This window comes from Pelophylax lessonae (genome assembly GCF_965119305.1).
Source record: "Pelophylax lessonae genome assembly, chromosome: 3".
NCBI classification, from domain to species: Eukaryota; Metazoa; Chordata; class Amphibia; order Anura; family Ranidae; genus Pelophylax; species Pelophylax lessonae.
In genome coordinates this window covers 347839065-347865759 of record NC_138770.1, presented here as the reverse complement: position 1 = coordinate 347865759, position 26695 = coordinate 347839065, and the positions used below count along the sequence as shown (strand labels likewise).

The 26695-nt window shown below is 39.1% G+C and overlaps 1 protein-coding gene across 1 annotated transcript in view; it reads right to left on the bottom strand.

The window, feature by feature from the left end:
• KCNQ5 (potassium voltage-gated channel subfamily Q member 5) overlaps positions 1–26695 on the bottom strand; it is a 749354-nt gene that overhangs the window by 137058 nt on the left and 585601 nt on the right. Inside the window, exons 3-5 of the mRNA XM_082251332.1 lie at positions 13916–14042; positions 10156–10331; positions 4734–4859 (exon numbers count right to left, since the gene is read on the bottom strand). Of these exons, the coding sequence (XP_082107458.1) occupies positions 4734–4859; positions 10156–10331; positions 13916–14042 (429 nt within the window). The remainder of the gene's footprint in view (positions 1–4733; positions 4860–10155; positions 10332–13915; positions 14043–26695) is intronic.

Below are 26695 nucleotides of genomic sequence, written 5' to 3'. Positions count from 1 at the left end.
ACACACTCCTAAACCTTGTGGACAGCCTTGCAAAAAGAGTTAAAGCTGTTATAGCTGTAAAGGGTGGGCAAACTCAATATTAAACCCTAGGGACTAAGACTGGTATGCCATGTTCATGTGCGTGTAAAGGCAGGCATCCCAATACTTTTGGTATTATAGTGTATGTGAACAGTTTGTATGTTAGGTGGTGTCCCCAGACCCTCCTAGCCTTACAGCTTTTTTGCAATATTGATTTGCTCATTAAAATGTATACAACTGGTACATGCTTCTCAGGAGGAAACCTGTAAAAAATTCTATTGATAATTATTAATTTGTTAAACCTTGTGCCACAGATTATCTTGTGATTCACGGTTCCCTTCAGACTCACTAGAAATATGATAGTTTACAGTTGTCACTGCTAACATTTAATATGGTTTCTACAAAGAAGCATAAAAAACAGGAGAACATTGAATCCATGAAGTTAAGTAGCAAGCCAATTAACACCTATGAGTCTTAGAACTCAGCCACAGCTTACTTTGGCAAAACAATCAGTATGACTGCATAGCCTATTAAATAAAAGCTTTATAATTTTTTTTTCTTACATTAACAGTTATCCCTATTAGTACTTTGGAAACAGCAACAATGGGGTCAGATCGATGCCTTATCACCGCTGTACTTGCCAGCAATTGATTTCCAATAATGAACATTAAGTAAGCTGTCTTATAATATATTACAGGTGCATCTCATAAAATTTGCATATCATCAAAAAGTTAATTTATTTCAGTAATTTAATTCAAAAAGTGAAACTCGTATTTTTTACATAGACGCATTACACACAGAGTGATATATTTCAAGCATTTCTTTCTTTAATGTACAGTATGGTATGCACTGAATACTTGGTCGGGGCCCCTTTTGCATAAATTACTGCATCAATGTAATATTCCAATTTTTTAAGATACTGAATTTTGGGTTTTCACTAGCTGTAAGCCATAATCATCAAAATTAAAAGAAATAAATGCTTGAAAAATATCACTCTGTGTGTAACATATCTATATAAAATATATGAGTTTCATTTTGAATAGAATTACTGTAATACATTAACTTTTTTATGGTATTCTAATTTTATGAGTTGCACCTGTAGATAGTATAATTGTGAACGCTGCAATTTTAGCCAATGGAGATCAACTGTGGACATGTTTGTTGCTGTCGCACACTTTTTACTTGGCATAATGATCTGGTAATTCCTGAACAGAGTAGAAGACTTAAAATAGCCCAGTGTCTACAAGAAAAAAACGTCTTAACATTTGTTCTAAAAATAACTAGCATTTCCACTAGGATTGTTCACAGTCTAATTTGCTATATTAACACAATCAGTTGCTATATACATTTTCAGAAAATGCAAATGAGACGTTAAAGCGGGCATTAAAATATAATGCAAAGTCCGCTAACATTGCCCAGGCCCCCCACCCTTTACGGATCACCTGCTATTAATGGGTGTAAAGTATGTAAAAATAGTTAGGGCCTATACTTACCTCACCCCCATCTTCCACCCACAGCACCAAGGTAAGAATGATATCTAACTCCTTCTGGCTAGATCCTGAGGAGTACAGAGCAGCCGGCATCTTGTATAAAGAGGCGCTTGCAATAGATTGAAGTGTATTGTCGTGAAATTTTGTCTGCCCTGCATTTGCCAAGAATTTTCCTGGAAGGTTGGTAATGTTACACTTAGTGATGCAAAAGAAGAGGGTAAGGTACGTATAAATATAACTTTTTTTTTTTTTTTTAACAGGTACGCTTTACTCCTACTAACAGTGGTTGAATTGTAAAGGGAGAAGGGGCGCCCAGTCAATTTGAGTGGTCCCTGCATTTTACCCCAATCTCTATTTTAATTCATTATACTGTACATTGTAATATAAAATAGACTCTTATGTTTGTTTTACGTGTTGTGAACATATATTAAGAAAAGTAATGCTACCCAATTTACAAATCTGCTTATATACAGCGAAAGTTCAATATTATTTAGGATCATTTCACTAAAAGTTGTCATTGTAAAGAAATATTTAGTTTGTTGAAAAGATTAGTCATTTGCTTTTAGAATCTTACATGCCTTTTGCATCATTACCTGTTTCCTATTAGACTGTAAGAATGGCTTTTATTCCCTTTATCTCCTATTAAGTTTCATATCATTGTTTATTTGTTATTAACAATGTATAGAAATTGTGTATTGTCCTGCAATCAAATTCTACAGGATATGAGAGTTTTATATAAATAAAAGATTACATCAATACAAATAGTAGTAATAGATGAAGCAATACAGTGCTCCTTTACATTACAACCTGAGCAGAACCCATCAATATACAGTATCTCACAAAAGTTAGTACACCCCTCACATTTTTGTAAACATTTTTTATTTCTTTCCATGTGACAACAGTGAAGAAATGACACTTTGCTACAATGTAAAGTACTAAGTGTACAGCTCATATAATAGTGTAAATTTGCTGTCCCCTCAAAATACCTCAGCACACACCCATTAATATCGAAACTACTGGCAACAAAAGTGAGTACACCCCTAAGTGAAAATGTCCAATTTGGGCCCAAAGTGTCAATATTTTTTGTGGCCACCATTATTTTCCAGCACTGCCTTAACCCTCTTGGGCATGGAGTTCACCAGAGCTTCTTCCACTCCTACATGACGACATCATGGAGCTGATGGATGTTAGAGACCTTGGGCTCCTCCACCTTCCATTTGAGGATGCCCCACAGATGCTCAATAGGGTTTAGGTCTGGAGACATGCTTGGCCAGTCCATCAACTTTACCCTCAGCTTCTTTATCAAAGCAGTGGTCATCATGGAGGTGTGTTTGGGGTCATTATGATGTTGAAATACTGCCCTGCGTCCCAGTCCTCGAAGAGAGGGGATCATGCTCTGCTTCAGTATGTCACAGTACATGTTTGCATTCACGGTTCCCTCAATGAACTGTAGCTCCCCAGTGCCGGCAGCACTCATGCAGCCCAAGACCATGACACTCCCACCACCATGCTTGACTGTAGGCAAGAGACACTTGTCTTTGTACTCCTCACCTGGTTGCCGCCACACAAGCTTGACTCCATCTGAACCAAATAAGTTTATCATGGTTCCAGTAATCCATGTCCTTAGTCTACTTGTCTTCAGCAAACTGTTTTCGGGCTTTCTTGTGCATCATCTTTAGAAGAGGCTTCGTTCTGGGATGACAGCCATGCAGACCAATTTGATGCAGTGTGAGGCGTATGGTCTAAGCACTGACAGGCTGACCCTCCGGCTGACCCCCCACCCCTTCAACCTCTGCAGCAATGCTGGCAGCACTCATACATCTAATTCCCAAAGACAATCTCTGGATATGATGCTGAGCACGTGCACTCAACTTCTTTAGTCGACCATGGCGAGGCCGCTTCTGAGTGTAACCTGTCCTGTTAAAAAGCTGTATGGTCCTGGCCACCATTCTGCAGCTCAGTTTCAGGGTCTAGGTAATATTCTTATAACCTAGGCCATCTTTATGTAGAGCAACAATTCTTTTTTTCAGATCCTCAGAGAGTTCTTTGCCATGTCATGTTGAACTTCTAGTGACCTGTATGAGAGAGTGAGAGCGATAACACCAAATTTACCACACCTGCTCCACATTCACACCTGAGACCTTGTAACACTAACGAGTCACATGACACTGGGGAAGGAAAATGGCTAATTGGGTCCAATTTGGGCATTTTGTCATAGGGGTGTACTCACTTTTGTTGCCAGTGGTTTAGATATTAATGGGTGTGTGCTGAGGTATTTTGAGGTTATTATACAAACTGTGCACTCACTACTTTACATTGTAGCAAAGTGTCATTTCTTCAGTGTTGTCACATGAAAAGATATAATAAAATATTTACAAAAATGTGAGGGGTGTACTCACTTTTGTGAGATACTGTATAAGCAGCTCTAAGCCGATACAATGAAGCAGGACCCATAAAGTATGCATGCAGTTATGGCTTTAGTGCTGCCACAAAACCCGACCTATGTTGTTGCCTAAAATGATGTCTGTGCTTTTAACAAAAATTAGGAATGCTACACAGCAGCAATATTTATTACATTATTTACCCGCATACTTGGATAGATAAACACAGTAAAAAAATCAGAAAATCAGACAAAAACAAATGTATTATCTCTTAATGATGAAACATGAATATGCAATTTAAATGTGTGAAAACAAATAATTTTAGCAGTCCATCATTGAAAAATTGTTTTAGTCATGCAGTCATTTTTCTCTTCTAAATGTATTTAATAATTTAATTAAAACAGATGTAAGTAATTATACTAAAAATACATACACCCCAATGAACCACATTCTGGATTTGTATTGATTACCCGACTGCACATTGTTACTATGTATTGTATTTCATGCAGCCAATAAATGCTATAGATAAAAATAAGTTAATAACCCAATTAAGGGAGCTACTTAAACCACTCAAGTGTGCATCTATCTCCTTAAGCCTGTGATATGAATAACATAAATTATCATTTCTATTTAGCAGTCCCATTTATTTATATTTTCCACTCACCATTAATGCAACAGCACAAAAATAGATGACCTGTTCATTTCTAAAGAATAATGATTGTTAACCTACAGCAGGGGGAAAAAAGGGGGCCTTTGAAATCAATTTTACATTGTTTTCCGTTTAAGAAGCTTAGTCCTTGTCCAAGTAGAAACATTTAAACAATTCAAGATGGATTTTACTTACCGTACCCCACCATAAAGCATCTGCATATGTTTGAAACTGTGTGTTAGCTTCTTTTTCAACCAGATAAACAAGAAACGAGGAAAAGATGAGCACTAAAAATCCTATGTACCAAGCTGTGATGAGTTCCTGAATGGTAAACACACAAAACAGAAAATTCAATCATAATACATACATTTCCTAATTGCAATAAAGTGATAGATAATAGGTAATGTATTTTGAAATGTGGTGTTGGGTTCTTCAAACTACCAAATAAAAAAAAATTAAAAAGCAGGTAAATAACCCCTTACTCACAATTTACACAATTTACAAAAAAAAAAACTCTTAGGTCATATATTTATTAGTCAAGTAAATATTAACCGCTTGCCGACCGTCGCAAGTAGATTTACTGCGGCGGTCAGCCCCTGCCCTGTCACGGACCCCCCCGCGCGTGTGACCAGCGGACCCGATGTCCGCCGGTCACTCGGTGATCGTCGGGGGAGAGGGAGAATGTCAGGCAGCTTGTGTAAACAAGCCACCTGTCATTCTCCTCGCTGTAAAGACACTGATCACACGGATCTAGTATGTAGATCCGTTGATCAGTGTCCTTACAGCTCAAGCCACAGCCAATCACAGTAGAAAGCACGCCCCTAGGGACACACACAGCCCCTCCCTCCCAAATAAAGTTAACCCCTTCACTACCAGTGTATTTTTACAGTAACAGTGCATATGTATAGCACTGATTACTGTAGAAATGTCACTGGTAACCCCAAAAGTGTCAAAAATGTCAGTCAAGGGTCTGATCTGCGCAGTACCGCAAAAAAAATCGCAGATCGCCGCCATTACGCGTTAAAAAAAACAACAAAAATGACAAAAATCTTTCCCTTTGTTAGTAAACGTGATAACTTTTGCGCAAACCAATAAAAATACGCTTTTTGCGATTTTTTTTACCAAACATAGGTAGGATAAAACAAATTGGCCGAAAATGTTAAAAAAATTTGATTTTTACATTTTTTTTGGGGGGAATTTCATATAAAAAAATGTGAAAATATTGCTATTTTTGTAAAATTGTCGCTCTTTTTTTGTTTATAGCGCGTGATCAAAACATCGCACAGGTGATCAAATACCACCAAAAGAAAGCTCTGTTTGTGGTAAAAAAAGGACGTCAAATTCATTTAGGTACAGCGTCGCACGTCCGCGCAATTGTCCGTTAAAGTCACGCAGTGCCGAATCGCAAAATACCCCCTGGTCTTTTAGCAGGAAAATCCTCCGGGGCTTAAGTGGTTAAATATTTCATATGAATATTTTGTAGTATTTTATCCAGCCAGAAATTATAGCTTCATGCTATTTTTCACTATTATGTTGCTACTAAATGTTTAAAAACAGCTAATTGTTCACAGAGATCAATAGCTCAAGGTCTAATTCGAACATACAACTGAAGCAGTCACAGAACAGTGATTCTTCGGTTAGTGAACTGCTGAAGTTTTCTTGAGAAAGATTATGATTAAAAAGAGCTGATTACTGCCGTGCTCTCCTCAGCTATAACCCCAGGTTCTATCCCAGAGTACTTTGGGAATTCTTTGTAATGTAGACAAAGTTTATTTGGAAAACAAAGAAAAATATACACTGCTCAAAATAATTAAAGAAACACTTTGACAACACATCAGATCTCAATGGGGAAAATATAATGCTGGATATCTATACTGATATGGACTGGGTAATGTGTTAGGAAGGAAAGGATGCCACATCATTTGATGGAAATGAAAACGATCACCGTACAGAGGGCTGAATTCAAAGACATCCTGAAATCAAAGTGAAAAAATGATGCAGCAGGCTAGTTCATTTTGCAGAAATGTAATTGCAGCAACTCAAAATGGTACTCAGCATTTTCTATGGCCCCCACGTGCTTGTATAAATGCCTGACAACATCAGGGGCATGCTCCTAATGAGACGACAGGTAGTGTCCTGGGGTATTTCCTTGCAGATCTGGACCAGGGCATCACAAAGCTCCTGAACAGACTGAGGTGCTACCTGGCTGCGTCGGATGGACCGAAACATAATATCTCAGAGGTGCTCTACTGGATTTAGGTCAGATGAGCATGAGGGCCATTCAATGGTATTTGTTCCTTCATCCTCCAGGAACTGTCTGCATACTCTTGCCACATGAGGCTGGGCATTGTTGTGCACCAGGAGGAACCCAGGACCCACTGCACCAGCGTAGGGTCTGACAATGGGTCCAAGGATTTCACCCCGATCCGTAATAGCAGTCAGGAGGCCATTGTCTAGCTTGTAGAGGTCTGTGCGCCCCACCATGGATATGCCTCCCCTGACCATTACTGGCACACCACCAAACTGGCTAAGGTGAACGATGTTACAGGCAGCATAACGTTCTCCAAGGCTTCTCCGGACCCTTTCATGTCTGTCACATGTGCTCAGGGTGAACCTCCTTTCAGCTGTTAAAAGCACAGGGTGCCAGTGGCGGACCGGCCAATTCTGGTGTTCATTGGCAATTGTTAATCAAGCTCTACGGTGCTCGGCAGTGTGCAGAGGCCCACTAGAGGACATCAGGCCCTCAGGACACCCTAAAGAAGTCTGTTTCTTATTGTTTGGTCAGAGACATTCACACCAGTGGTCTGCTGGAGGTCATTTTGTAGTTCTCTGGCAGTGCTCATTCTGTTTCTCCTTGCACAAAGGAGCAGATACCAGTCCTGCTGATGGGTTAAGGAGCAGTGTATATGCCATACATGAAAAAAAGATGTGCACTTGCATCAGTTGTAAAATGGTCACATTCAAATGCACCCAAATATAATAAAACATGCTGCAGTGTTTTTTGCAAAAGGCAAACATCATGTTAACAATAAAAAAACCTGCCAAACCACATAAAGCTATGGAAAAAAATGCAACCTCCAGATATGTGTTTACTGGAAACAGGTAATAGTTTTCTATTGACAACGGTTTTGATTTTATGTTTTTTGTGTCTCCTCTAAATCTTTGTGACTGGCTGTCTCAGTGGACTGTTATTAACAAATAATAGCTGGTTGATATAGCCACAGAACTATAAATAATAATACAGCCTAACAAATGCCTCATGCAGATTGTAAAGCTATGTAACCTTAACAGGGAACCCCAGTGAAGTCTAAAGGAGCCGAACAGGAAAAACCAAAAGTGCCTATTTTTAAAGCTTATATGCAAGTAATTGCCCATAAGAGGGGTATGGGGGTCCGGGTACTGCCTTGAGGGACATGTATAGATTTGTTCTGGTATGATTTTAAGGGGAGCCCCATGCCAAAATTGAAAAAAAAATATGGCGTGGGGTCCCCTCAAAATCCATTCCAGACCTTTATCCGAGCATGCAGCCAGACAGGTCAGAAAAAAGTGGAACGAGCGAGCGCTCCCCCCCTCCTGAACCATACCAGGCCACATGCCCTCAACATGGTGGGGGGTTGCTTTGGGATGGGGACAAATGTCTTTTTCCATGTTGATGGGGACAAGGATCTCTTCCCGACAATCATGGGTTGTGGTTGTGGGGGTCTGTGGGCAGGGGGCTTATTGGAATCTGGAAGCCCTCTTCAAGAAGGACGCCCCCAGATCCTGGCCCCACCTATGTGAATGGGTAGGGTTATATAGGTACATACATACCCCTACCCATTCTTCAAAAAAGTATACAAAACAAAATAATAACAGGAGACACATTTTTGACAAATCCTTTAATAAAAAATAAAAAAACAACATCCCTGGATGTAAATCCATTGTCATGCACGCCACCCACCGCACCGCCGACCCGAAAAAAAAAAAACACTCACCTTCTAGGACGGCTGCCTGCCGAATGCCCTCTCAGTGCTTTAACAGTTCTTATTTAGGTAAGGGCAGAGCTACCGGGCAATGTCACCTGGTGCTCTCGGTCCGTGATGTTAAAAGGAGGCGGGGCCACCAGGGTATGGTATGAATTGTGAGGTGGACCCCACTCCATTTTTTTTTAACCGCCATTTTTTTTATTAGACTGTCATTGGGGAAGCCCATTGACAGCTGATGACTCATCAGTTATTAAGGATGACGCGGCCAGCTTTCTGGTCCCGCTCCTTAACAACCAGCTTACATTGCACCCTGATTGGGCAAAGCTTTGCCCAATCAAGGCGCAGAATGCACTGTACAGCACGCAGTGCATTGCAGGGTGTTTGGCGGGGTGACCACCCTGCAAATTTGGGTGTTCAGCGAACATTTGAAAAAGCAAATGTTTGGTCTGAACCATTCAGGAAAAGCCAAGGCATTTGGTCACATGATCTCTGCTGAAGAGGATAAACAGCCAGTTGGAATTCTTATCATTCCTTTTAGCAGAAAAGCACAATTTTGTCACATGCTAGCTTCATTGGGTTTTCTTTAGAAAAGATATGAACTTCATCCCCTTTATTAGATCCCATTGCAGTAATGCATCATGTATGTGTTAGTGTATTGAAGTGCCATTCATTTTGAATTGCACCCCAGCTCACATCCGGAACGTCGCTTTGTTACAATCCACACCAGTGCACCACAATGCACGATGTGGATATATTAACTTTTACGGTTAACTTCTGTTAAACAATGCTCTCCAGGTCAAACGTCATTGCAGAGTTCTACTATCTGCTCTTTGTTAGAAATTCAGATTTTCCCTTGCAAACCCCATAGTGTTTGCAAACTCCTCTGCAGATTTTTCCATGGTTCCAACATTTGATTTTCTTTTTCTTGTCAGCTTTAGAAAATCATAGCTGGATTCAGATTAGAAAAGAAAGGGCATTTGAAACACTTTAAAGTAATAGTAAAGGAATTAAAAAACAAAAACAAATATGGTTTTGTACAGAGTAGTCCAGATCCTCCTCTTCTCAGGTCCCTTGCTGGTGCTCTGGACTCTCCCCCCCCCCTGCTGAGTGCCCTCATAGTAAGCCACTTACTGTGAGGCACTCGTGCATGCTCATTCCTGAGCCCACTGCTCTCTGTGTTCACTGACGAACAGAACAGGGCTCAGGTTCGCCAACTGCTCCCTCCTCACTAGCTGTGATTGACAGCCAATGGCTCCCACTGCTGTGTCTGAGCCAATGAGGAGGGAGATTTTTGGTTTGACAGAACAGCAATAAATCTTCCAATGGGGGACACTAGTTGTGGTTACTCTGGTGATACCCCGGGATTCTCTCGCTTTGGAGTTCCTTTCACCTCCTGTTTTGGCTATGGGGCAGAAAGTAAAGGGAAATCTCCCAATCAGGTCACAGATGGCAAAAAAACACCAAAAACAAAAAAAATGAGCGGGCTTACAGTATATCCCTCCCTTATTCTATCCAAAATTTAATGGCACTTTAAGCAAAAGTGAAGTTATTCAATTTCAGCCTAGTCTCAGAAATTGGCTACAGTAACATACACAATCCCCACATATATTCTTAATAGTGTATATTATGTAGTAAATAGCAGTGTTGATTACCTTGCTGTGTGCATAAACAACTGAACCTAATAATTTCCATGTTCCCCCTCTCCGATCCATGCGCACCATTCGGAGGATCTGTAGGAATCGAAGACTTCGAAGGGCTGATGTAGCAAAAATATTTCCCTGAGATCCAGCAGACACAACTGCCACAGATGCAATAAGAACTATGATATCTAGAGAAAAAGTGAAATGATAAGTCTATAAAGCATTTGAAAAAGAGAATATTACTAATCAGTTCTTGCCACAGTGAAGTTTACAATTTCATGTTTTTATTCACAGTTCTAAAACCCACAGGTACTAAAGTCTATTTAGTCAGATTCCAGTTATCCCGATTTTACAGTTTTAGCAAAAAATTGAATCCTAATTTATCAACTCGTTCCGAACCTTCAATATTTCTTATGGGTTCATGGGGTACTTCTGCTCCTCATAGTAAATTCACAATAACAGGGTAAAGTTTTGGTAAATGAATGTATAAAAGGGAGTCAAGCATTTGAAAAATATTTACACATAGGGGTACCAGTTTTAAATTGACTCATCTACTAAAATAGGTGACCCATGCCACAAGGCACTCATTAAACATTGGCATTCATAAAGAGGTTGATATTTTAATAAAGTTGTATGAAGTCTTAATAAAGATCTGAATTCTTCCACACTGATAGAGTAGGAAGTTCCAAAGTTCTAAGATTTTGCATGGATGGGCTATTACGTCATGTGCATACATCATTGTTGATTAAATCTGAATATTTTGTATCAACTTTGGAAAAGAGGAAGATCTCAGAGTGGTGATGGTGGGGTGGGTGCTTCATGTTTATACACTGACAAGCCTGAATCAGGAGAAAACTTTTATGAAAAAATATAAAACATTTTTTGAGTATGCTACATTATAGGACCAGAAAGTATAAGAAATTAAAATGTAGGAACATTTCTATACACAGTAAAATCTACAACAAACATTTTAGTATAAAAAAATCTAAATGTAGATTTAGGCATATATACATGTAGATAGCTTATGTAGGACAAGAGTATACTTTTTTTTGTGTATTCTAAACTAGAAGTGGGATGCTTACATATCTTTTACTGTGAGTATAAAGCCATAACTAAGCAACAGTCTTCTAATTTATTCTTAATAAATCAGAATAGTTTTATTGGATAGACAGAGGTTTGCCTGAGAACAACATCTCCTTGACACTCTGTAGCGAAGACAGGCACACATTAAGCTATCATCTTCCTCCACTCTTCTCATGGAGAAGAACAAAGAATCAACACCATTGCTTTAATAATTTAAGTGAGGAAATCTTTGTGTGCGATAATAAGCACTCATACGGTCTCATTCTCCACTTAGCCCTTCTCTGTTCAATCACTTCAGCAGTTGTTCAACAGCTAGCAAGAGTTTGGTAACACTCTTATACTCTGTCAAGTGTTGCTTTAGGCAACATATAGGTTGCAAATAATTACAAATGAATTATTAATGAAGGTGTCACAATGAAGCCTGCCAAAGATTGGATGTTTCAGAAATGCTAAAATACTGTGCATGGCCACTTTTGTTTCCCAATATGCCATGGAATACCATAGACACATGAATAGCATATGTCTACACATAACTTTTAAGTAACGATCGACATTATAGGCTAATCAGACATACAAGCATGATGTGACTGACCTCAGACATCTACCTTGGCCAGCACTTCCCTAAACATATGGCTCCAACTGGCAATGTGTGCAGGCCTATGGCAAAGTTGCCTATTCTGATCATTTAGATCTTGTCTCTATAAACACGCTTAGATGGTACTTCCAGACAATCATTTCTTTGCAGGGTTTTCTCTTTTAATTGCTATTGTTTTCTATAGATCGGGATTAGGTCTAGGCAGTCAGCTCACTGAACAGACAAGATTGTGCTTTTACTCTACCAAACTTTATACAATATACTCTGTGGTGCTGTTTTGCATGTATACAACATGGTTTTAAAGTAAACATACAAAAAAAATAATCATCTAACCTACTGAAGATCTTTTTTTGCTAGATTTGATGCTTTTCCAAATAAAAAAAACACACATGCAAAACTGTCATTGATACTCCTGTAAATAGGTTATTGAACATATTAGAAACCAATTACATTAGAAACCAAATTTGTCAGTTGTTCCAGTAGAAGAATCCCTGATATCAGACTGCCAATGTCGGTAAAACACTTCAACAGATAAAAGGATACTTAAAAAATAAATAAATAAAATAGGAAATGCAATCAAAACTAATCAGTGGGACATCTAATTATAATTAGGTGTATATGTTATATGAATATGCTGATAAAAGATTGTTAAATTAATGTACTTTAACCACATAACGACCAGCCGCCGCAGATGTACTGCGGCAGGCTGGCTCTTCCAGGCAAAGTCCCGTACATGTACGGCGCTCGCTTGGGAGGAGCTAGGGGGCGAGCGCGCCGCCGGCGGCCTGCTCCCACCCCCCTCGTCAGCTGGGGAGCCAGTGCATGTGACAGGCAGCTCCGATGGCCGCCGGCCACTCGCGATCTCCCCCTGCTGACAGAGAAGGACGGACGGCTGATGTAAACACAGCCGTCCGTCATTCTCCCTGAGATGATCACAGAGACCATGCGATCCTGTTACATAGGATCGCATGTCTCTATGGTCATCTCATAAGCCCAACCCCCCCACAGTTAGAATCACTCCCCTAGGCTTACATTTAACTCCTTAATCACCCATAGTATTAACCCCTTCCCTGCTAATGGCATTATTACAGTAACAGTGCATATTTTTAGCAGTGATTACTGTAGTAATGTCACTGGTACCCCCAAAAGTGTCAAAAAATGTTAGTTAGGAGTCCAATCTGTCCGCCGCAATGTCGCAGTCCCGCAAAAAATCACAGATCGCCGCCATTACTAGTAAAAAGAAAAAAACTATAAAAATGACATAAATCTTTCCCGTAGTTAGTAAATGCAATAACTTTTGCGCAAACCAATCAAAATACGCTTATTTCAATTTTTTTACCAAAAATATGTAGCAGAAAACAAATTGACCTAAAATGTTAAAACATTTTGATTTTTAAATTTTTTTGGGAATGTTATCTAGCAGAATGTGAAAAATATTGTTTTTTTTTTTCAAAATTGTCGCTATTTTTTTGTTTATAGCGCAAAAAATAAAAATCGCACAGATGATTAATTACCACCAAAAGAAAGGTCTATTTGTGGGAAAGAAAGGATGTCAATTTTGATTGGGTACAGCATCGCACAACCGCGCAATTGTCAATTAAAGTCACGCATTGCCGAATCGCAAAATAGGGCCTGGTCATTAAGCAGCAAAATCTTCCGGTCTTAAAGTGGTTAAAAAAGCTTATCAAATCACAAAATAAGTTATTCAGCAGTAGATATGTTGTTTTTTACTGACTGTATACTTTGAATTAACTCCTAGGTATAAGCTGTAATCAGCATTTGTTGGAAATGTTTCCCACGTACATTTAAAATGTATAACAGCCATTCTTGCAATACAGGGGAAAAAGGTAGGAGGGGCAGATATCCTATTAACTGTGTATTTTATATCATGTATCTTGGTCTTTCTCATCTGATTCCCTGTCTCGATTGTACTGCAATTCTATGTAGTGTAGAGCAGGTAGGGCATTGATGGTCTCAAAACAGGTGGAAAAAAGGAAGATAGTATAACCAGTAATGTGGTGCCCAGGGCATACCAGCAAATACTACATTATAGACACATGCTGGATATGTATGATTTAAGTTTAACATACTCACCTATTACGCAAAATGGTTTCCTGGCATATCTTAACCTTCCCTGCCATCCTCGATACCGACAGCAACAGCCTGCAGACCATATACGGATAATGTACTCCAAACCAAATACTACAATCATTACGAATTCCTAGAATGACATTAACAATATTGGTTAGTATTCGTAATATAGTGTGTTCCATAATTAAAGTATATGTAAACACTAAATGAATTACATTTTGTTTGCAAAAGCATTATTTAACAATTGGCTTGTTTAAATAAAATACTAATTTCCACCTTTTTTATCCTTTGTTGCATATCAGTGTTGCTGATCTCATGCAGCCTCTTTGCAACCACTTCCTGGCTATGTGAAGGCTACGTGGAACTTCTAAGAGTGGGATTCCTGACCACGCTTGTGTAATATTTGCTGAAAAGACCACTAGTAATCTCCATCACAAGCCTGTGTGACAGGGTAAAACACAGGACCACAATTGGGGGACAGAAAAATAATGTTGTCACCCCATAACAGGAAGTGTATGAACTAGATCCTAAAAGAAGGATCACTTTCATGGAAACCTTACAGAACAACTACATGTCTCAGTTGGTGGATTCTCCTACTAGAGAAAATGCAGTCCTGGATCTATTGATCACTAATGACCCAGACCTAATCTCGGAGGTAGAAGTCCAGGACAACCTGGGCTCTAGCGATCACAGGATGATCACATTTTGTATAAATAACAATATAACAAGGCAAGTGGGGAAAATAAGAACCCAAAACTAAAGAAGGGCAAACTTTCACAAATTGTACTCATTGATGGAAAGGGTAAACTGGGACAAACCCTGGGAGCACTGACCACAGAGAAAAAATGGGAATGCTTTAGGGAACATATTAAACAAATGCATCTCCTATGGGAAATAATTTTAGAAGAGACAAAGCCAAACCTGGCTGGCTAAACCGTAATGTTAAAAAACTTATTAGGGGAAAAAAAATGGCCTTCAAGAAATATAAATCAGAGGGCACAGTATCGGCTTTCGAGCAATACAAGGAGGCAAATAAGAAAAGTAAATATGAAATCAAAATGGCTAAAATAAACTTTGAGAGACAAATAGCGGAGGATAGTAAAAAGAACCCAAAGAAATTCTTTAAATATATTAACAGCAAAAAAACTAGGGCAGAGCATATTGCACACATAATTAACGATGTTGGAGCATGGTTACAGAGGACACTGAAAAAGCAACCGTGCTGAGCGCTTTTTTCTCATTAGTCTTTACTCAGGAAAAGGAGGGGTACACTGACCACGACTATATGGTTAGTAGTAATACACAGGACTTGCCGCTATGGCTAACAGAGGGTGAAATCAGGGAAAGGCTGGATAAAATTAACACAAATAAATCACCAGGCCCGGATGGCTTACATCCGAGAGTACTCAAATAACTTAGTAAGATTATATCTAGACCACTGTTCCTGATCTTTGCTGACAGTATTATGACAGGAAATGTACCAGGGGATTGGAGGAAAGCTAACGTGATACCGATATTCAAAAAAGGGCAGAGGCATGTCCCGGGAAATTATAGGCCTGTCAGTCTGACATCGATAGTATGTAAACCTCTGGAGGGGATGATAAGGGACTATATTGTAGAGTTTGCTAAAGACAACAACATCATCAGGAGTAATCAGCATGGGTTTACAAATGGGCATTCTTGTAAAACCAATCTCTTAACATTCTACGAGGAGGTGAGCTGTGAGCTAGATAGGGGGAGACCAGTGAATGTGGTGTACCTGGATTTCGCTAAGGCGTTTGATACAGTTCCCCACAAGCGCTTAATTTATAAAATAAGGTCTGCAGGCATCGACCGCAAGGTTTGCTCTTGGATATGGAACTGGCTAAAAGGGCGTGTCCAAAGGGTGGTAATAAATAGCGCATACTCTGACTGGTCTGAGTGGGTAAGTGGGGTCCCCCAAGGCTCAGTCCTGGGACCAACCTTGTTCAATTTATTCATAAACAGCATTGAGGACGGGATCAGTAGTTCTATATCAGTTTTTGCAGATGACACAAAATTGGGCAGGGCAATAACTACACAGCATGAAGCAGATATCCTACAGAATGACCTGGACAAAATAACAGAGTGGGCAACGACATGGCAAATGAGGTTTAATGTGGAGAAGTGTAAGGTTTTGCACCTGTGGACTAAAAACATAAAAGCACAATACACTTTAGGGGGGGAACCTTTGGGGGGAATCAAAAATGGAGAAAGATCTGGGAGTCTTGGTAGAGGATAGACTAGGCAATAGCATGCAATGTCAAGCGGCAGCTGCCAAAGCCGGCAGAATATTAGCATGCATAAAGAAAGGGATGTATTCCAGAGATAAAACTATAATCCTTCCACTTTATAAAACTCTGGTCCGACCACATCTGGGGTATTCTGTCCAGTTCTGGTCGCCAGTCCTCAGGAAGGATGTGTTGGAGTTGGAGAGAGTCCAGAGAAGGGCAACTAAACTAATTAGGGGATTGGAGGACCTTAATTATGAAGAGTGTCTGCAATCGCTTGAATTATTCTCCCTGGAGAAGAGACGCCTGAGAGGGGACATGATAGCAATTTATAAATACCTCAATGGTGATCTCAGCATAGAAAAAAAGCTATTCAGTCGAAAGGATTGCATGAGGACTCGAGGGCATACAATGCGATTAGATGAGAAGTGTTTTAACCTCAGGCAAAGTAGGGGTTCTTTACTGTCAGGGCTACAAGATTGTGGAATTCTCTACCACAAGAGGTGATTTCTGCGGGAAGTATGGTGGCTTTCAAAAGACCCTTAGACGTACATCTCAAGGATCAGAACATTCAGGGGTATGAGAGATGATTACGGCCATGCACACCTACACAGGTTGAACTGGATGGACTATTGTCTTTATTCAACCTCCCCTACTATGTATGTAACTATGTAAATTTGGTATTATTTAAATGGAAATTGCATATTTAAAAATGGGTTTAAAATTACTTTAATGTGTTAACGTTTATTTAAGATTTTAGTTACTGGGTTTACAGAAGCTTTTTACTTTTAGATGACATTTTTGTTTAGTGTCCAATATCAACAAAATGAATAAAAATAAAAAATAAATTGTATAGCATACACATGCCGCTGAAAAAGTCTATACTTTTATTATTTTACTTCATTGTGATTTAATTCTAACTCATGTGTTTGAAAATGAATGCCTTAAGTACAGTCTTTATAGCAATTATTGTACAAAATCACCTATTATCTTTGTATATTCTTTTGAAGAGGCTTGCAGCACCATGCAGCACTTAAAAGTGCTTTTTTGTGCTTTACGCAGGAAAAGACATTATGTTAAGGGAACACTTATCAGGGTCACCATGGCTGTAGAAACCTTATGTAAAACTCTGAAAATGTACTGCACTCAAATATTGAAAACCTTCTTTGAAGTACTTTATATTTATGGCTAAATTCTGCAGACAAATACTACAGTCAAGTCAAGTTAAGTAGGCTTCCCCTACTTTTACTATATCAGAATTAGGCAGAATAATTGACTTCTGATTTAATGATTAGGTTGATAAAGTCCCAACAGTTAGAGAAGATGCTATCTATTTCTGAGATTTCCAGTACAAAAATCAACTTTTAATTATGGATAGATAAAGCTGTCTTTGTAAAAAATGAACGTAAATACACTTTCACATAGGATCCTTTATCGCCAGTCCTTTAACAGCAGGAACCAGAGCAGAAGCCAGCATACTAAACTGGCTCATGGGCTGTATGACTGGAGGGTTCCCACCATGCAAATAATATCTAGCAACCCCCTAAAGCCAGCCATAGACAATTTGAATCTCGGCTGGTTCAGCAGGGACCAGCTGAGATTCGAACCATGTAAGGGCAAGCTGATTATACCCAAGTCGATTCATCGATCAACTTGGGTACAACCAGAATGTCAGATTTTTAGGATGTGAATATTGCCAGTGGCTATAGCTGCAAGCAATGATCACTGTGTTCTCCCAGACAGGACAGCTCCCCGTACCCCCCTGCTGGGAGAACACGATAGCTCCATAGGAGGAAGTCCCCCATTAACACTGCATGGAGTTGATTTACTTAAACTGGAGAGTGCAAAATTTGGTGCAGTTCTGCATAGAAATCAGTCAGCTTCAATTTTTTTTTTCTCAAAGCTTACCTGAGCAAGCTGAACTTAGAAGCTGATTGGCTACCAAGCACAGCTGCACCAGATTTTGCATCAGATTTTTTGTAAATCAACCCCACTGTGTTGAAAGGGGAATCAATAAATTCCTGTGGTTGCAGTTTCTCATTCAGAGGAAAGCTACATAATTACTTGAGTCCTTCCCCAAGATATCCTTATCTTCCCTTTCCTCTGTTCAGGACCAGAAGCTATAAAGAAAGCTCAATACAGTATGGGGGGACATATGACTCAACTCAGGTCACAACACTAGGCCAATCAACCTAGTTGAGCTACAAGTCCACCAACCATTAGTTTACAGAGGACTTCCCTTTTCTCTTATTGGCTGAATGGAGCAACTGAGGAGAGAAAATAAAGTATGGACTGCTTGGGAGAGCTTAACTAAGGTGGACCTGCTGATTTGTAAAGCACATTTGCAAAGCACATGCAAACTTTAAGCATGCAAAAAAAAGTCCACTAAGAAAACACTCACCCAGTGCTGACAAAAAAAACTGGCCTTTTTGAACCACCAATGCCCCTTGAAGGTGCTGTGGTTAAATTTTCTTCAAATTATTTGCCACAAAATAACGCACCCTATGACTGTACCAAAAAGCACTTTTAAGTAGTGACACCAAACAACTACGTCTGGATGAAAACCAATTCTTGCAGATACAGTAGATTATATCCTCATGTGCATTTCATGACTTTGTTTTAATTCTTTTTCAGTTTCTTGTAAACTACCTGCCATCCTAAAGTAAACCTGTGCCTAGACTGTGCACACTTAGGTATTAACATATCTTGATCAAGCGGTAAAATTGAAAGACCTCTTTTACATCTGTAGCTTTAAGCTTTGTAGAGAAATTAACTAGGAGGCACTAAAAAAGAATCTTAGTTAATTCTATACTACTTTCTATTGCAGTAGTACCTTGGCAGGCTGCCAGCCCACTAACATATCAGATGTTTCTAAGACCACTGGGCATTTAGGGTTGATGAATGAGAACTTGGCGTTTTGGTGCGGGTGGAAAGCACAGGATGTTGGAAGCCTGTGAAACTCAATGATAGGGTGAAAGCTGCTGTGGCTGGACAGGGCTGGATGAGCTGCTCTAAGAGGTATCAACAATTAAAGCAGTATATGTCAAGGGACAAATGCCTGAAACACAAGCAGTCTGAGTTCCTGGCATTCATCCCTGGATGTATACTGTCTTGGTGCACCATCTACCCGCAGCAGCTTTCAGAGTTTTACAGACTGTAGGGTTGGACAGTGCCCCTGCAACAAAATGCAGGGACCCCACTCACTGGGGCTAAACGCCTAGTGTGTATGAGATATAACCTGATAGAAACTGAAACACGACTTTAGAGTCTTTGTTGAGATCTTTGAAGATGAATTACCTTACAGTACATTCAGCTAGAGAGGTCAGACATGGCTTGTTTTAAATCTCATTTACAGTTTGTTATGAATTTGTAACTACTTTAATGTCCATAGTCTGGTCACAAGTGCACATTGAAGATTAAAACAGAATTTACAATACTCTCAGATGCGGATAGCTAAAAATGAAAAATGCCTTCTCTTTTCTCTTTATTTTAAATGATTATGGTTCCTGTAGTCCCATTTAAGTAACTGCCCAGTGCTTTTGTTCCACATCTAATAAATCATCAGAAAAAATCATTGCTATAAAACTTTTATTTCATTACTATTTTCTTTTCGTACAGCAGGGGAACAATTCATCTGATGATTATTTTCTTATAATAATGTAATTTTACCCCCATTACTATACATAACTCAGGTATGTAACAGAGTAACAAAATTTTTTTTGTTTTCCTGTAGAATGGCTGATACTGTAAAGCAACAGTTTAGCAACTGCTATTTATTTATTTATTTATTAAGTGACGTTGAGATACTTAAAAAAAAGGTTGCTGTATAAAAGTCACACATACGATCATAGCCTGGGTATTCCCCCTGGCTTGACCATCATCTATCACTTATGAGGCTATATAGTAGTTCTAAAAGTTCTAAACCTTTACTTTATTTTAGTACTTTGCTAAAACAATCTTCAAAGCAATTATTGTACAAAAACACCTATTATTTTGTATCTTATTTTGAAGAGGAGTACTTTTTTGTGCTTTGAGCAGGCAAAGACATTATGCTGAAAAAACACTTATCAGGGTCCCCACGTTTGTAGACACCTTATGTAAAAAAAATGAAAATGTGCAGTACTCCAATATTGAAAACCTTCTTTGAAGTGCTGTCTTTTTATTAATAAATTCTGGAGACAATTACTGAATGTCAAGTTGACTTCCAGTATATATACTATATCTATATTATTCACAGTAATTGACTTCCGATGCAATATGTATGTTGATGAGATTCCAGCAGTTTGAGAAGATGCTATTTATTTCCTAAATTTATACTATGAGGAAAACCTCTTAATTATATATACACTTTATTGTCAAAAGATTTGGGACACCTGCCTGTACACACATATGAACTTTAATGGCATCCCAGTCTTAGTCTGTAGGGTTAAATATCGAGTTGGCCCACCCTTTTCAGCTATAACAGCTTCAACTCTTCTGGGAAGACTGTCCACAAGGTTTAAGAGTGTGTCTATGGGAATGTTTGACCATTCTTCCAGAAGTGCATTTTTGAGGTCAGGCACTGATGTTGTACGAGAAGTCCTGGCTCGCAGTCTGCACTCTTAATTCATCCCAAAGGTGTTATATCATGTTGAGGTCAGGACTCTGTGCAGACCAGTCACGTTCCTCCATCCCAAACTCACTCATTCATGTTTTTATGGACCTTGCTTTGTGCACTGGTCCAAATTATTTGGTGGAAGGGGGATTATGGTGTGGGGTTGTTTTTCAGGGGTTGGGCTTGGCCCCTTAGTTCCAGTGAAGGGAACTCTTCAGGCATCAGCATAACAATACATTTTGGACAATTTCATGCTCCCAACTTTGTGGGAACAGTTTGAGGATGGCCCCTTCCTGTTCCAAAATGACTGTGCACCAGTGCACAAAGCAAGGTCTATAAAGGCTTTTTGTAACACTCTGTGGTAGGCTTCCATGCAAAAAATATACTATGTAAGCCATAAAAAGAACTTTTTGGACTAGTATACATGAACTGTCAAGATCTGTTTACTGTCAATTAGAGATCAGTTTGCACTTTTCTTTTATTACTCTGAAAAAATGAATGCAAATGCATCACAAATATATGCAAGTCTATTAAAAATGCATAGCAAATGCATAATTTAAACTCGTAATAGGTATATTTCTAATTCATTGTTGTTTATGCCCATGTACATAAGCCTTTAATATTGCAAAAAGGACAAACAAAAAAGCTTTAGTTGGAGAATCTCTAGGAATGTCAGTTAAATGTCCTGGCTTTAGCCTAAAATAAAATTGGAAAAATTGCAACAGGTTATACATTTATAAATCAATTTGAAAAAAAAAAAAAAAAAAATCGTGCAAGGTAGTTGCATAAAAAGATCCAAGCCTTAGGTAATGATTTCACAAATTTTTCAACATTAAGAGCAGACAGTCAGTTAAGTTAGTTGAATTTGTGTGTAAGTTGGAACAGGTACATTTTTTAAGTGTAAAGCCCGCCACAGGCGGTTTGAATCTCGGCCGGTGCAGCAGGAACCGGTCAAGATTCGAACCAGGTATGGGTAGGCTGTATGTACCAAGTTGATGGATCAATCAACTTGGGTACAACCAGCCTGCTGGATTCACTTGAGATCATTGCTAGTGGGGGCCTTGTCCCTTGCGCACAGATTTTTCTCCAGATTCTATAACTCTTTTGATGCTAATATGTACTGAAGATGATGAAATATTTAGTCTTTTCAATTTTACTTTGAGGAACAATAATCTGAAATTTTTAGATAATTTTTAGAAGCTGCTTTTCACAAATTGGTGAACCTCTGTCCATCTTTATGTCTGAGACACTCTGACTCTGCACTTTTGCACCCAATCATGTTACAGATCGGCTGCAAACGAAACTAGTTGCAAAATGTTCTTCCAGCTCTTCCTTTGTTATTACCACTTACCTTGCCAGCTTTTTGTTGTCCTGTCCCAACTTTTTTGAGACGCGTTGCTGCCATCAGTTTCAAAATCACCTTATTTTTTTCTTAAAATGGTACATTTTTTCACTTTAAACATTTGATATGTTTCTATTTTTTATCGTGAATAACATACAGTATGGGCTTATGAGATTTGTAAGTCATTATATTCTGTCTCTATGTACATTTTTTTCAGCACCCTAACTTTTTTGGAATTGGGGTTGTACTAATAATAATTACTTCTGTGCTGTTATCCACTATATTGACAATAAGCCTGCAAATATTCTACAAAGTATGATCTCCCATAATGTATAAGCATAAGCAATGTAACTCTGCTCTTAGTTTAAAGCTTAATTAAATATTGACATTAGGTTCTTCGAATCTTATCTCTAATGGCTATGGGGGTTAATTTCCTGCTTGTTTATTTCCCTTATTACTTTTTGTTGTAATACAGATACTAATTAATTCTACCTGTAACAAACTAGACTGACCTTTCATGTCTAGCTTTAACGTCAGATGAATTTAATCTTCCTACATAGAACAGAAATCTTTTCAGTCTAGCAATAATTTCCAAGATACTATTTCTACAGCTATTATAATAGCAGTAAGAATTATGACTGGCATTCTATTAAAAGGACTAGCTTATTAGACAAACATGAGTGCAACTGTGGCTGATCTCTTTCTAAAAAATGCTTGTTATCTGGCTAATATGCATGCCTTTTGGATTCAAAACTGGCCTGGAAAAAGTAGACAGATCAGAAAAGTTAATGTCTGTCCAGGGCCTATGACTCAAAGTGTTAAAGCAAGAATATTAGTAGGACAGCCAAGCAAGTAACATTTATTTTCAGAAAGACAGTCCTGGGTGGATCTCTCATGTTTCTCACATGTCAAATTTTATTTACCAGAATAACTATAATTTCTCATTATTCTTTCCCAATTGTCTTGCCCCATCAATTCTGTATACCCCACAAAACTCAGGTGAGACATTCAACACATTTCACAAGCTGTGGCCGTTAGCTATTAGGAGTTAGATGACACAGTCCTGAAACTGTGCCTGTGTAAGGGAAATATAATCTGTCCATTATCTATCCAGTACATGCAGGGCCAGGCTGAGGCAGAGACAGAAGAGGTACCTGTCTTGGGTGTTGTGCTGTTCGAAAGGGAAAGGAGAGGGGCAGCCAAGACAGTAGCCTCTCCTGCCTCTGCAACACATGTCTACTACAATGCAGAACTGAGCTCCTCATTCATTCCCCTTTTTGTGGAAAGTTTCACTCCCCTTGGACATGTGTGCATTTTCTCAACCTTTGTCTTCCATCTGAGTGTTCTTCTTTACAACAGTTTCCCACCCACTTGTAGTGTCTCATTGTGCCAGTTTGGAAATGTTTGCATTCTATCCCATGCTGTCCCACCCATTGAAGACTTGGCAAGTATGCTGGGTTGTTGGCTTTAAAGGAGCTTGGATGCCAGGGAACATACCTGAAAAAGCCAGACTGGTAAAGAGTTCACCATACATTGTACAGAGGTCTGAAGGCCTATGCTGGGAGCACTGCACATAAACCATGAGGGACGTTAGATGTGCATTCATAATGTGACTGCTCTCAGGCTTTTACAAATCAGGCACATAAGCATGACAGCATGTCATGTCTTATAATGGAGAGGGGGGGGGCAGGGGAGGGGTGTCACTGGCAGATGTTGCTGGTACTGCTTTACTCATATGACTATAGCATTTGGGCCTGTTTTTCTGGAAAGTCTATAAATAAGTGGACACCAACCTTCTATGGGCGAATACCTAAGGCCAGCCATATACGGTTTGAATCTTTTGAATCTGAACCGGCCAAGATTCAAACTGTTAATGGGCAGGCCGAAGGTACCATTTTAATCAATCCATCAACTTGGGTACAACCAGCCTGCCGGATTCTCTTGTGATTATGGCTAGCTGCTGCTATAGCCGCTAGCGATAATCACTGTCTTCTCCCAACAGGGATGGGATGGGACAGGGGTGGGGGATTATTGCTAGAGGCTAGAGCAGCTGCTATCAATAATCACAAGAGAATCTGGCAAACTGGAGCAGACAATGTCTTGGCAGGAGGGATTCCCCTGTCAGCATTGTCTGTGTTGATGGGGCATTCGTGCATATTTATTTCCTGCAACCAATGGTTGAGAGGGGTGGGTTTGTACTTTGGCATCCTCGCCTTAGGTGCCAGAGAACCTTGTTCTAGGAGACAGGCTCTCCATTGTACATGGGCTCCCACAAGAGGGAAATTCTAGTTGTAGTATATAAAAAGCATTCCATGTTCTGGTTTTCGCTGCTGAAAATATGCAAGACCATTGGAGGGGATATACACCGATCAAGCATAACTTTATGACCTCTGACAAGTTAAGTGAATACCATTGATTATTTTGTTACAACAGCATCTGAAAGTCAGTGGGAAATAAAAGGCAGCAAGTAAACACGTTGGCCCTGAAGTTGATGTGTTGAAAGCATAAAAAATGAGCATCACAGTTTGTACACTCCTTCATGGAAACAATATTTCCTCATGGCAGTGGCCTCTTTCAGCAGGATAATGCACTCCTGCCACACTGCAAAAATGGTTAAAAAATGACTTGAGGAACACAACATTCAGTTTGAGGTGTTACCTTGGGCTCCAAATTCTCCAGATCTCAATCCAATCAAGCATCTGTGGGATGTGCTGGAAAACCAAATCCAATAAATGGAGTTCACACCTCGCAACTTACAGGACTTAAAAGATCTGCTACTGAAGGCTTGGTGCCAGATACCACAGCATACCTTCAGAGGTCTAGTGGTGTCCATGCTTTGACAGGTCAGGGCTGTTTTGGCGACCTACTAAATAGTAGGTGAATAGTCAAAGTTACAGCTGATATATATACTCTCATCATTGATCAATTTATTTCAGTGTGTGAACAGTATTCATACTTGTCCAATGGTAATAGGGAAGCACCAATATTATTTGGGATCCTTGTCTCCACATAGCTGCTCCCTACTTTTAGGGAGACAGCAGAAACAGCCCAGTTGATGAAAGCAATAACTTAAATCTAAAGAATTATTGTTATAAATGATCCCTTTGTGGTCAGCCTAAGATATTAGAGCCATAGAGAGAACGATTTTTGTAGAGGGAAATGTTCATTAGGATGTTGTTGCCATTGCAATTATTGTGCCTACTGTTGTGTATTGAGATCTAAGGAACAAAGTTACCCTATGTTTTTTGTTGCCAAGGGATAACTGTTTTAGTAAAAGTGCACTTATCCAGCAAGTAAAACAGCATTTTCTAACTGTAAGAAATAGATAAGGCATTTCTTTGTTTTCTGTTGGAATATGGCTTTTTTTCTGGCTTGCTTTTATGGACGTGCACATAGGTTAGCATTTTTGTTTGCTTTTTATGATTTTTAAAGCTGGCTCAATATAAGTAGATCAGAATGACCCAAGGATTATGCTGGACACGATAATATGCTAGCACACCAGAAGATTAACTGTAGATGCTCATTTATTAAACATGATCCAACATTTCTAAGTCAAGCTAATTCCTTATCAAAGGTGCTGTATTGGCGTTGAAATAACCTACATTTAAAGTGTGCACATAGTTTATCTTAAAGTGCTTTTGGGAACAATACACATTTATGCTCTGAAAGAGCTGCCACCATAGCAGCCCACACCGCCTCTATTTCCATAAATCCATCTCACTCATTTAAAAAGAGATTTGTGATAACTCTATGTGGTGTACATAGGCAGCATATGTAATCCTGGGCAGCCTCCTGACAACTTTAGTATATTTTTGCCCTCTATATACTGTATATCACAACAGAGAGGATGCAAATTTGTAATGATGTAGTGCTACTTTTTAGCAGAGGGGTGAAAATAATGAATTAAATAGATACCATATAGTAGTAAATATGACCCAAATTGCACTGCTCCCCGACTGTACTGTATTTCTATGCGCCATGGTCGATATAATGCCCATTTCTCTGTCTGCTAGAGACATGATGTGACATTTTTCTTTCATCTAATAAGACGCACTTATGATTCCAGATAGCAGATGTAACTGCTAAATGCATTTAATTAGCAGTGGTGTTTAATAAACGAACTGGCTATTGGATTTTAACACTAGCTATGGTCATTAAATGCTTTGTTTTAGTTCATTACTTTACTGTGATAGATGTTTTAAAACATGCTGACATTCAGAATCCTAAGATCATCTTTGTTTATACTTCTGCTTTTCAACTAATTAGTTATGAAATGTGCACACTCACCCAGCGTTGCATATATTACAATGAATCATTTAACGAGCCTGTACATTGTTTTTGCCAAACTAGAAAAGGACTTTAACATATTATTGTATTCAAATGATTTTAGGGCATAAAAGTTTGACCAGTCAAGGGAGAACCACAGAGGAGCTCCTGGCCAACCTGAGTAAGCATTCTGTATACCGGGAATTTTTTTTTTTTCTTTACCACCCAAATCTTTAAAAGGGGAGTCACCTGATCTGCACCAGGCCTCCCTCCCCTCCTTAGGCGCAATGTGCTCCTTTCAACCTGATATAATACCGACAGAGGAGTACATT